Source organism: Somniosus microcephalus, chromosome 3, assembly GCF_052327205.1.
Source record: "Somniosus microcephalus isolate GS21.2 chromosome 3, FLI_Smic_1.0, whole genome shotgun sequence".
NCBI lineage: Eukaryota > Metazoa > Chordata > Chondrichthyes > Squaliformes > Somniosidae > Somniosus > Somniosus microcephalus.
The window spans coordinates 309640749-309653461 of record NC_140989.1 but is presented as its reverse complement, the minus strand read 5'-3'; the positions used below and the strand labels follow the sequence as shown (position 1 = coordinate 309653461).

Below are 12713 nucleotides of genomic sequence, written 5' to 3'. Positions count from 1 at the left end.
CTGCAGACCGGGAGCTGCAAGAGGTGTCCCCTGGCGCAGACTGGAAAGAGACATGACAAAGAAGATAATGGCTGTGTTGACTTTGAGAGCCATTGGCAAAGCATGGCCCCTTAGTCCAGCAGGCAGCAGTTTCTGTTGCAGGAGGCTGCGGAGGCCTGCAACAACCTGCATGGAGAAGCGCAGTCTCCTGATGCACAGCTCCAGATAAATCCAAGAAACTTAGACTTGCCCTGTACACCCTGTGTGCTGAGTATGGCCTCCTACAAGCAGCCCTCCTTAGCTGCTGTCTTCTAACAGGCCCCACTGCTGCTCGTGCTGGATGCTGAGACTGCTGTTCCTCTTACAACTTTTCATCCAAATGAAACTGGCAATAATAGCATCCATGATAAGTAGATAGAATTTACTGAGGTAAGTAAGGCAAAAATATCATAAAGATGCAATCTGGAAGCTAGAAACACTCCTGGCGGGTAGGAACAGTAAACCTTTTGTCACAATTGAACTATCCGCCTACTGGTCTCGCCAGGCAGGCAGGATTAAAATCATCCCTTTAGTTATACAGTACTAGTTGTAAAGTCACTTTATACCAGCCATTTATCAGTGAAATATTGGATCTACATTTGTTGTATAAACAACAGTGTCTTATTGTAGAGTGACACGTATTTAGTATTCAGGGCATTAATGCAATCTATAAAAAATAAAAAGCTAGAGTAACATGAAAGTCTGACTGAGGGAGTACTGGTTACTAGATTATATGCTTTGGAAGTTCCAGTTCTCTTGCTCAAAATGGACCATTTAGCAGGAGTTCCATTGAATGAGCTGCCATCTGTGAAACATTAACCCAAGGACCTCCTTCTCTTTTCAGGCTGGACAATTTGCTTAATATGGCCTATGGCGTAAAGAGGTAATTAGAACTCCACAGACTGCCAGATGCCCATGTTGGCACAGATTGTTGCTAATTTATTTTGACTAACTTTTTTTAGTTTCTTTCCGCCAGCATGTCAAACTTTTGTTTCAGACTTCAGTTCCTTTGGTTCTTTTTTTAAAAAAAAGACTCATAACTCTTTTGTTTACACACTTCTTTAATTTGCAGGTTGTTCTATTTAGTTGATTCAGGTGCAGCAGCTACAAATGATATAGTACCAAAAATGCTGGACAGCAAGTACATTGGCTACTGCTGCTGCTTAAACTTAAAGGAAAAGATAACTGCAGTGACCCAGTGTCTCGCAGTCAATGAGGAGCAAACATGCAGCAACCTACCATTTGTACACCCTGAATACATTTATCTCTTATGAAATGTATTACTTATTGGAGATGTTAGAGAATTTTCATAAACTTTTCAGTTGAATAAAGAAAGCTGTGTGCACCTCTATCACTACATTTGGAGTTTTTACAGTTCTGTTCTTTTCCCAGCATTTTCTGTTTTATTAGTAAGATTAAGTTACATTGTGATTTACTAGGGCTTCAAACAGTGTTGCGACTTTTACGGCTAGATTGAGACCTTTTTTTTTACAAGTAATGGGAAGGGGTGTTAGAACAGAAGTAATCAACTATTGCTTATTTTAAACCAGATTTAAACTGTTGTATTTATCACATTTGCAATAATTCTGTAATGTATATGTATTACACACAAACTTTAAGGTTAAATACTTGTGTGCGGAAAAGCTGAGTTTGAAGCCCCAACAAACTAAAATATTTTTTTCTCAGAACGACTGGTGCTTTTCAAAGACTTTCTTGAAAAAATATTTCAAACAGGAAAGTGTGAAAATGAAATTCTAATTCTGAACTGTTTAGATAAATGCAAGAAAAATATGAACATAATAAACCTTGAAGGATAGGTTAATATTAATTAAAAATCTAGTAGCAAGATAATTACTATATTAAATGTTAGCTTTAGTTTGTTAAAGGTTGATCTAATCTCATGCTAAAAGTATATACAAAGTGCCAAATTTACCAATTATAGATTGATCTAATCTCATGTATATCCAAAGTAGCAATTTTCTTTGTTTGACAGATTCTCGCCAATCACAATTGATGGCATGACCAGCCTTGTTGGAATGAATATTCCAGGACACACTGGAACAGGCTGGTGTATCTTCGTCTACAACCTTTCCCCTGACTCCGATGAAAGTGTTCTCTGGCAGCTGTTTGGACCATTTGGAGCCGTAAACAATGTCAAGGTCATTCGTGATTTTAACACAAACAAATGCAAGGGATTTGGGTTTGTCACCATGACAAACTATGATGAGGCAGCCATGGCAATTGCAAGCCTAAATGGATACCGTTTGGGTGATAGAGTTCTTCAAGTATCATTTAAAACCAACAAAACCCACAAATCCTGAAGTGCAGATATAGTGTCACACTCAAGAGCAAATGGAACTTTAAAAGGCTTATACTAAAAATGGACTTCATAAGCCAGTGTTGCCTAAGTATTAACATAGGATATCCTGTGATGAAGCAGGAAATGATTTTATAATGCTAGAAAACTTTGATGCATTGAATGTTCTTTCATAGCTGTTGTTGTTCAAAATATACATAGATAAAATGTGCAGGAATTTTTACCCAGCCTGCTACCTTTTCTACCTTCTTTGAAGGTGGAGCTTTTTAAGTCAACCATTCACGTTTAAAAAAAAATGAAGAAAAATTTGACATTTTTACAAAAAACTTTTCGAAAAGAATACATCCAAATTGATTAGTTAAACAGCCCCCCTCTGTTCAAAGAAACAGATCTGCTAAAGCGCTTTTGCAGATGTTTTAGTTATTCCCTTTTCTTTGTATCATGTAAACATAAAATATTTCCTGGTTGGGAAGGGGAAAAGGGGGACACCTGATGACATGACTTAACTTAAACAATGTTGCCAAAGAGATGGTCTCTTTGCTGAAAATGGGTTTCAAAAGATCTATTTTTATAAAAAAAAAGAATTTTTACAGGATCTGGATTTGAAAAAAATATTTTGACTGGCTAATATGGGGGAAAAGGACAACTTTGTCGCGTTCATACTGTACTGGTACTTTTTAGGATCAAGATGTATGTTTTAAATTGGGCTGTAGATTGTTTTCTGAACGATGGGAAAAAACAGATGATGTTCATATCTTTCATAACATAATGATAGGGAGTGATCTCCCCAGGCACACAGTTCCCCACAGTCAAAACCCAAAAGCAAGGAGATTAGTTGCTAGACAGTTTTTTTAAGTCATCAGTAACAGCCGGGCAATATCATTAAAATTGCTGAAATGTTTTCCTAAAATAAATGTCAAAACTTCCTTAGTTGAAGCAGTAGGTAGGTGCTAATGAGATTACATATCTTGAACTCTAAATAAAAACATAAACATTACTTGTTTTATCAGAACTGATGTTACTTGTTTGTGTTGAATTTGTTGAAGACTTTGATTCCGTTTAATCCCTTGATATTCCATTTTGGCAAACCGCACATTATTGGCATTTGTTTCATTCAATCATTTATTTATTTTATTGCTGATCTGATGCATATTGCCAAACTGAATTTAGCTAACTAGTTAGTTAGTTATTTGTTTATTTTATCTATGGAAAGATGTGTCATAGGTTTGTGTCTATTTGTTATGTATATAAAGATTGATTTGTTTTTATTTATAAGTTGTAAGAACTTGGTTGTTTTGTTAATATGGCAAAATGGTTCCAGGTGATACTAAGTGAAACTTAAGTATCTGAATATTTACTTGTGCAGAAATAACAAAATATTGTTTAATATATTGTCATGTTGGTTGTGAATATTTTTTCTTCATATTAGGGATGGACAAATTACTTTTATTTTCCATTACGCAGAGAGGAAAATTGAGCTACGGGAACAAAATGGCTGAGGGAGTGCTCTCCTTAGTCCAGTGCACTGATAACTTTAGTATGTTGTGCTTTTTAAGAGTAAGAAGGTCATGCTCTTCCCTGGGTACTAGAAAAGTTACTTGCTATGCATAATATAGTTGATAGTTAAATTTGCTATTGCTTTTGTCTTGTTAATAACCTTTTCAATAAAGTTGTCTTAATAGTACCGTTGTTATGGTTAATGTGCTTATTTTGTGCATTTTTCCATGCTAAACCCACTAACTGCATGTAAAGGAAATAGTTTTACATTGAAGGTGGACTTATAGTGAGCAAGTGTGTAAGAATGAATCATATAACTTATCACTTTAAAAATGCTAGACTAAAATTTAACAGAACCCTCATGCAATGTTCAGGGATTATATTATATTACCATCTGCTGTGAATGAGCTGAATTGCTGGGAGAGTTTGCTGCATTTACTAAGCATTAGTGGGGAAGGCATGTAAAAGTTTCTCTACAATGTGTTTGTTTAATTGGAATATTTCTAGGACCAGGCAGTAAAATACACTTCAATAATTATGAATGACTTAATGTTAGCATAGCTAATTTAGATTATTTCTGAGAACAGCTGTAAATGTTTTTTCATAAAACTGTTGTGTTGAATTATTTGTACTTTTAATGTCAAACAATAAACTGAAGTGTGCAGAATATTGTGTTCTAGTCGCCGTGTTTCTGTGTTCTCAAATGGTTTCAATTGATTTGTGGAAACCACGCTTTTTAACTGAACCCAAATTAACAGTTATGCTGACGGCCGTTCCGGGAAGTGTCTATGACTTTTGGCTGGCGGAACGCGCCGGCTGGCTGGCCCTTCCAGCAACGACGAAGTGGCTGCAATTTTCAGCCCCCGGCCTTATTTGAATTTGGCCGACGGCAAACGAGTGTGCCGATGCAATTCGGCATTCTTCAGCCTCAGGAACGTCAGCCGGCTGAGATGTTGACAGTGCTCCGTGGGTAGGTCATCGGGGGGGTTGGCCAAGCTAGCAGCGGCCCGCAGTATTAAAATGTTTCCTGATCGGAAGGCCGGTACCACATGTGTCGCTTAAAGTTACAATCGGTGTCCTAACTGCGTTGGCCCCATTGCAGCACCATCGGCATTTCCCTTGGCCGATAGTGAGCTCCCTCTTGGTAGCAGAAATGCCCCGTGAGTCAGCCGTGCACTGCCGAGGACCCCCGACCCAGGGAATTGGATTGCAGTTGGGGTGGGTGGAAGTCCTGCCCTGTCCGAACTCCACCTTGAAGAGGAGTGTCCCGGCCGATAACTCCGAAATAAAAGTTTAAAGGAAATCTGACATTCCTGAGGCCGAAGTCTTGTCATTACAGTACACTCCATGTACTACGCAAGTGAGCCCAAAATGAGAATAAAAAAGTATTTGTTGCATTAAGATCAAATATTGAGACAGCGGCCATATAAAATCATCTCCGTGGATGACAAACCATTTTTTTTCTCGATAGAAACTGTGCTATTGCAACATTGAAGACCTTGATTGTTGCTTCTTGCAAGCAGTTTAGAGCTGCAATTCGCTCAAGTATTTCCTCTACCTCCAAGGAGGTATTTGGCAAAGAGCGACTTGAGATACTGGGACTGCTTCCAGTGCAGCAGAGGGGCAAAGAAAAGTAGTTATTAGAGGTTTTTAGAATTATGATAGTCTTTTTCTATTCATTCAGTCAAAGCCTATTTCATCTAGATGAGGAGTTAGTGATGAGGGATCATCAATTTAAAATTGTGACTAAGAATGAGCAGAGAGGTTAGAAGTTTCTTTATGCAGAGGATTGTTGGAGCATAGAATGAACAGGGGGAAGGTCCTGCTAAGGGAATATAAGGAGTTAGAAGGTAAATTAAGCAGGACCTCGAGAGTGGATTATTACTTGAGCCACATGCCAATTGGCATAGGGAGAAACAGATCAGGAAAGTGAATGCACTTCTGAAAGATTAGTGTGGGAAGGAGGGGTTGCAGCTCATGGAACACTGGCACAGGGACGGGCTGCACATGAACCAGCTGGGAACAAGGTCCTCGTGGAAAGGATAAATAAGACTGTAACAAAGACTTTGAAACAGTAATGGGGGTGGTAAGGGTAGATATTGTTAGATCCATGATTCTGAGAGTATGATGTTTTTCATAACCACACGGATGCTGTAACTTAACAACAGGTATTTACTGGAGTAGGGTAGTCTCAAGACTGGGGTACAGAGGCATGCTCCAGGCTTATATACAGGTGTGGTCACTGCCGGTACTACAGTATACAGGAGCTGTAAAAGTAGTTCTCTCTTAAAGGTACATACACCACAATTCCTCCCCTTTTAGATTAGTAGTACCCATAATATTCAAATAACAATTAACACTTTAACATGTACATTAAACAACAATAGTCCATTTATAGATTCAGTCTTTGGGGCGGCTTCCTGATCCTTTCGGGATAGCGCCTTTCCTGAGGTTCTTCTTGGTGCGGAGGCGATTCTGGCCCCTTTTCATCGGTTCGTTCATCGGGTTCCACTGCTACTGGTTCGGAGGTAGATGCTACCGGTGTGTCGGGTTCATCCCCAGGTACGCAAGACATGGGGTTGACTCGTTCCTGTGACGCTAAGATCTGATCAACGTGGCGTCTCACAATGTTCTCCCCGACATCCACTGCGTACATTAATGGCCCCTGCCTTGTGCATATCGTTCCAGGTTGCCATTTCTTTGTTCGGTAGTCACGGGCCAAGACTGGTTGTCCTATGTTGAAGCTCCTTGTCGGCTTCTCATTGATGTGCTGGAATTGTTTATCCTCAACATTTCTTCGCACATTTGGTCTGAGCAAGTCCAGATGAGATCGCAACCTTCGGTTAAAGAACATCATGGCCGGGGTCTGGTTGGTAACTGCATGTGTCGCGTTTCGGTAGGCTAATAAGAAATTGTCCACCTTATGCTGTAGTGGAATTTCATCGTCGCACATGGCCTTTATCGCCTTCTTAAAGGTTTGTACGAACCTCTCAGCCAATCCATTTGTGGCTGGATGATACGGGGCGGATGTGTAATGCCTTACCCCATTCCTTATAAATTTTCGAGACTCTTCGGACACAAACTGTGGTCCATTATCAGAGCAAATCTGCTCTGGCAAGCCGTTTCTGGCAAATATGGTCCGTAGGACTGCAATCATTTTCTCTGTAGTGGTTGAGGACATTTTTATCACCTCAGGCCACTTCGAATGAGCATCCACTGCTATTAAGAACATTGAGTCCGTGAATGGACCAGCAAAATCAATATGCACCCGTTGCCATGGAGAGGAGGGCCACTCCCATGGGTGTAGAGGGGCTTGTGGTGGTGCATTTTGGACCTTCTGGCATCCTGAGCAGCTCTTGGTTAGGTCTTCGATTTGTTGATCGATTCCCGGCCACCACACATAAGCCCCAGCAAGGCTTTTCATTTTCACTCCCCCCAGATGACCTTCATGAAGCTCATTTAGCACTCTCTCCCTTAACTTGGGTGGAATCACCACTCTGGATCCACACATCACTGTCCCCTGGCATACTGACAGCTGTTCTCTTCTGGATGAGAATGCTGGCAACAGTGAGTCGCCATGTGTTGGCCATCCCCTCACCGTCAAATCATATACCCGAGACAGCGTCGGATCATTGCGGGTCTCCTCTATATCCGCGTCCGTTACTGGCAATCGTTCAATTATTGACGAATAAAATATCTCGATAGGGTCCACTGCTGGTGCTTCCTCCACAGTAGGCAATGGCAGGTGCGATAGCCAATCAGCGTTTCCATGCTGTTTCATGCCTTTATATTCTATTTCATATTGATTCGCCCCTAGAAACCGGGACCATCTTTGTAACCGTTGTGCAGTCATCACTGGAATGCCCTTCTTAGGATTAAAGATAGAGACAAGTGGTTGGTGGTCAGTCAGCAAGGTGAACTTCTGCCCATGCAGATAGTGGTTGAATTTTTTTACTCCCCATACTAGGCTGAGGGCCTCCCTGTCAATCTGGGCGTAGTTGCGCTCGGCTGAGGTTAGTGACCGAGACGCAAAGGCTACTGGCCTCTCCAACCCGTCTGGGAATTTGTGCGACAGCACCGCTCCAATACCATAGGGTGATGCATCACATGCCAAACGAATTGGTAGTGCTGGGTTGAAATGGGCCAACACCTCTTTAGATGTGATCAATTCTTTACACTTCTGGAAAGCTCGTCTACATTCGTGATTCCACTTCCATGGTACCCCTGTTTGCAGTAGGGTGTTCAGTGGGTGTAATATCGTGGACAAATTTGGTAAGAACTTATGGTAGTAGTTTACCAGCCCGAGGAACGACCTCAGTTGTGACACATTTTCCGGTGCTGGAGCCTTGACTACTGCCTCAATCTTTTCAGGGGACTTATGTAACCCCTCTTCATCGATGACGTGGCCACAATACGAGATCTGCTTCTGGAAAAACTCGCACTTGTGGCGATTAGCTCGTAGCCCATACTCCTTTAATCTGGTGAGCACCTTCTCCAAGTTGGCGAGGTGATCACTGTTATTTTCGCCCGTGACCAGGATGTCGTCCAAATAACACTGGGTCCCTGGAATCCCTTGCAGGACTTGATCCATTGCCCTTTGCCAAATAGCCGGAGCCGATGCTATCCTGAACACCAGCCAGTTGTATTGATAGAGACCTTTATGAGTGTTAATCATAAGGTATTGTTTCGAGGCTTCTTTTACCTCCATTTGCAAGTACGCCTGGGCTAGATCAATTTTGGTGAAGCGTTTACCTCCAGATAGCGAGACGAAAATATCCTCAATTCGTGGAAGCGGATATTGTACCGTGTGAAGGACTGGGTTCACTGTCACCTTAAAATCCCCACAGATGCGGACCTTCTTTGGTTCCCCAGGCGTATTACTGAACGACCTCTTCATTACAGGAACGATGGGTGTAGCCCACTCGCTCCAGTCTACTTTGGACAGTACTCCTGAACGTTCCAACCCTTCCAGCTCTGCTTCGACAGCTGGTCTGATCGCATAAGGCACTGGCCTGGCCTTAAGAAACTTTGGGCTTGCTGTAATGCCTTTTAGTGTTCCGAGTCCCTCCTGGAACACTTCTTCTGCGTCAGTTAGCATTTTTGACAGTCATCCAGGTGTGACGCGTCATCCTTTTTGGCCTCAACCTTCAGTGCCTGTATGGAATGCCAATCTAATTGTATCTTCCGGATCCATTCACGTCCTAGCAGTGGTGGTCCTCCATCTGGCAATACATATATATCCATTTTAGGTATTTCCTGGCCTTTATATATCACTTTCACCCTTATTTTTCCTTTGGGGTAGACTTTTTGCCCCGTGTACGTCTTCAAGACAATCTCTGTAGCTTTCAAGGGTATATGTGAAAATAGCCGCTTGTAGTCCCTTTGGTTTATGACTGTTAGGGCTGATCCTGTGTCCAATTCCATTTTCACTTGGACTCCGTCTATCTTGAGTGTAACCCAGATAGTCTGGTGATCCTCCATTTTGGTTACCTTATGTAGTTTCAGACAACCCAGCTCCTTGCTTCCGGAGTCTGTGTCACTTTTCTGTTCGTCTGAACTACTGTCCATCACCTTGTGTACCTTTTTGTACTTCTCCTGTGGAGATTTCTTACTGTTGGTTTTCTTCCCAGACCTGCAGACTCTTGCTATGTGTCCTGCTTTTCCACACTGTCTGCACACTTGGTCCTTGAACCAACAATCCTTCTGGTCATGTGTTGTTCTGCCGCAGCGATAGCACTTCCCTGTTCCATAGGACATTTCATTGGTGCCATATTCTTGCGGTCTCCGTTGTATCTCTGCAGCGCCCCTTGCGGCTGCTTCGTGTGATACTGCCATACTGAAAGCCTTGTCCAGCGTAAGATCCTTTTCTGATAGAAGCCGTTTCTGGGTTCCTTCACTTTGCAGCCCACACACAAACTTGTCCCTTAACGTATCTGCTAGCCCCGCTCCAAACTGGCAGTGTTTCGATAGCTTGCGCAGTTCCGTTAGGTACTCAGCATTGCTTTCGTCTTTGTGTTGGTTCCTTTTATGGAACTTAAATCGTTCTGCTATCAGCAGCGATGTGGGGTTTAAGTGGTCCTGTAGGATTTCTACTATGCTTTCAAAATTCTTGTTCACAGGCTTCTCTGGGGTTATTAGGTTTTGCAGTAACCCATAAGTTTTTGCACCCATGGAATTTAACAAAACCAGTGCTTTCCTAGCATCTGGCACTTCATTCACCCTGCAGTACACCTCAATACGTTCCACATATGTCGCCCAATCTTCGACTTCATTGTCGAACGTAGAGATACTGCCACTCTTCGGCATCCCTGGGTGTGATTTAACTGTCAAAAATGGCGTCTCCCGCGCTTCCCCTTCTTCTCCGCTGGCACAAAATGGCGTCTCCCCCGCTTTCCTTCCTTCCCACGCTCGCCCTTCTTCTCCGCTGCGGCTTCTAAAAATGGCGTCTCCCGCAATCTTCCTTCTCCGCGGCTCAATGGGGTCTCCCACGCTCTCCCTTCTTCTCCCCGTGGACACTGTTCAGCCCTTGAGCCCTGGCTGTGCTCTGCGTGTTCTTTTTTTTTGTGCGCCTTTCCCGTTACCGCCGCTCGGTCCTGAACCCGGCTGTTGCTTTACCCTCTCTCCGTTTTGTTTTTCCTCGACGCCGCTCGGTTTTCAACCCCAGGCTGCGCCCTGTGCGCTTCACCCTCTGTCTTACCCCGTCGACGCTGCTCAGCTTTCTCTCCGCCGTCGGTCGGCTCCAGCCGCCGCTGTCCGGGAAGGGTCTGCACTGTACCTGTCGCCAGTCTATTGCTGATCGTCGTGGCTGGGGAACCAAGCCCGGCTCTCCACAGCCTTTCCTGCGATGTTCACTCTCTGCCGGACGACTGGGCGGTTACTCGTGGTTGACGCCCGTGTTTCTGGCCTCGACTTTCTTCCACCGCCCTCCCGGAGCGAATCCTCGAAGGGAAATGCAGAGTTGCAGGTAGATTCAAATCGACACTCGTCGCCACTGTTAGATCCGTGATTCTGAGAGTATGATGTTTTTCAATAACCACACGGATGCTGTAACTTAACAATCAACAGGTATTTACTGGAGTAGGGTAGTTTCAAGACTGGGGTACAGAGGCATGTTCAAGGCTTATATACAGGTGTGGTCACTGCCGGTACTACAGTATGCAGGAGCTGTAAAAGTAGTTCTCTCTTAAAGGTACATACACCACAGATATAGATAAGAAAAATGAGGGTTGAGAGCAAAGGTCAGGCAAGAGATAATGATAACGGCCTAGAGTTTCCGCTAGTTCACCTGAAATCGGCCAAACCAGCATAAAAGTTCAAGGAATTTTAAGTGCGAGTTACATCGCGCGTAAATCTAGTTTCCATGATCTTTTAACGCTGGTTTATAAAAACATCGTGCTGGAAGTCAGCCCCACCCACAAAACTGGCCACGCCCCCATATCAAAATAATGAGCATAGCAAGTTTGCGACTGTTTGGGGAGACTCTTCAAATTAAGCTTGTTTTGTTAGGCGCAAAGGCACGTTTTAAAAGTTTTAAAATATTAAATATTTAATTTACTGAAACTAACTAGTGTACAGCAATGAAACTAGTAAATGGTTCAGTATAGTTTTTTAAAGTCATTTTCAGTGATTCAAAATCAGGTTACTCACAGGTGGTGGACTAGACACATTAAAATATTTATTTTTTGTGATAAACTCATTTTCAGCTGTATTCATAAAACTGCACCAGGTTACCACTCTTTAAATACCTCAATATTTTTTAACACATGGAAAAAAAGTAAACAATTACATTCTATTACGATGCCTGATTGCACTAGTTCATGGAAGATTTTACAGTTGTGATTGTACAAATGAGTTTGAGCAGAAACTTGAACCATAATTTCACTTCAGAAAACCAGTGCAATTTGCGCCTAGATTGCCAATTGTGCCCAAAGCATAATCTCTACCCTAACATAAATACTCAAAACAAAAATCATTACAGGAAGTAATAAAATAAAGCAGGTGTAATAAAAAAATGAGCATATTAAATTGCTTGTATAGAACTTAGCAACAAAACTGGGGTATCAGAAATAATAATTAGAAGGGAAGAAATAGATGTAATGGGGATAATGGAAGCACAGCTGCAGACAGGACATGATTGGTAGTTAAATACTGCAGACTATAATGTATTTAGAAATGATAGGGAAGGAAAAAGGGGTAGTGGAGTAGCGGCATTAACAGAAACAATATAATGACAGTAGCAAGAAAGGACACAACTAACAAAGTGATAGAAACAGAAATCCATCTGGATTAAAATAAAGGACAGGAAGGAATTGGTCACACTATTTGGGATATACTACAGACCAGAAATAGTAGAAAGGAAGTGGAAATATGTAGGCAAATATGTGAAATGAGTAAAACACAGAATCATATATTGAGGGACATCAACTAACCACAAATAAATTTGCAGCGAGAGGGCATGAAAGAGAAGGAGATTTTACACTGCATACAAGACTCCTTTCTGAGCCAATATTAAAGAAGCCCAACAAAGGGTAGCACTGCTAGAGCTAGTAATGGGAAATGAACCAGAGCAGATAAGAGAGGTAAGTGTGGGAGAACATCTCGTGATCACAATAATAAGGTTTAAGATAATGATTGAGAGAGATAAAGGTGGAATATATGTGGGAATGCAGATGGAGCTAAGGAAGGTAAACTAGAAAAAAAGTATTGATAAAGTAGAACTGCAATAGGCAATATTCAAAGGAAAGATCAATAGAGTTAAGGAAAAGTAGATTCCACTAAAATATGAGCAAACTAGTCAAGAATGAAATACCATGGATAAATAGAGGTGAGGATAAAATTGAGTCTAAAGAAACAAAAACCCTGGAATCTTTTAAGAAACAAT

At 42.0% G+C, this 12713-nt stretch overlaps 1 protein-coding gene across 6 annotated transcripts in view; it reads left to right on the top strand.

The window, feature by feature from the left end:
* elavl4 (ELAV like neuron-specific RNA binding protein 4) overlaps nucleotides 1-4499 on the top strand; it is a 95495-nt gene extending 90996 nt beyond the window's left edge. For 4 of the 6 annotated variants that reach the window (XM_085982893.1, XM_085982894.1, XM_085982892.1 and 1 more), the window contains 2 exons: nucleotides 863-901; nucleotides 2012-4499. In XM_085982893.1, the coding sequence (XP_085839019.1) occupies nucleotides 863-901; nucleotides 2012-2339 (367 nt within the window). In that variant the 3' untranslated portion in view covers nucleotides 2340-4499. The remainder of the gene's footprint in view (nucleotides 1-862; nucleotides 902-2011) is intronic. The other 2 variants (XM_085982896.1, XM_085982897.1) reach the window with 1 other exon arrangement.
* Nucleotides 4500-12713: the final 8214 nt, after the last annotated feature.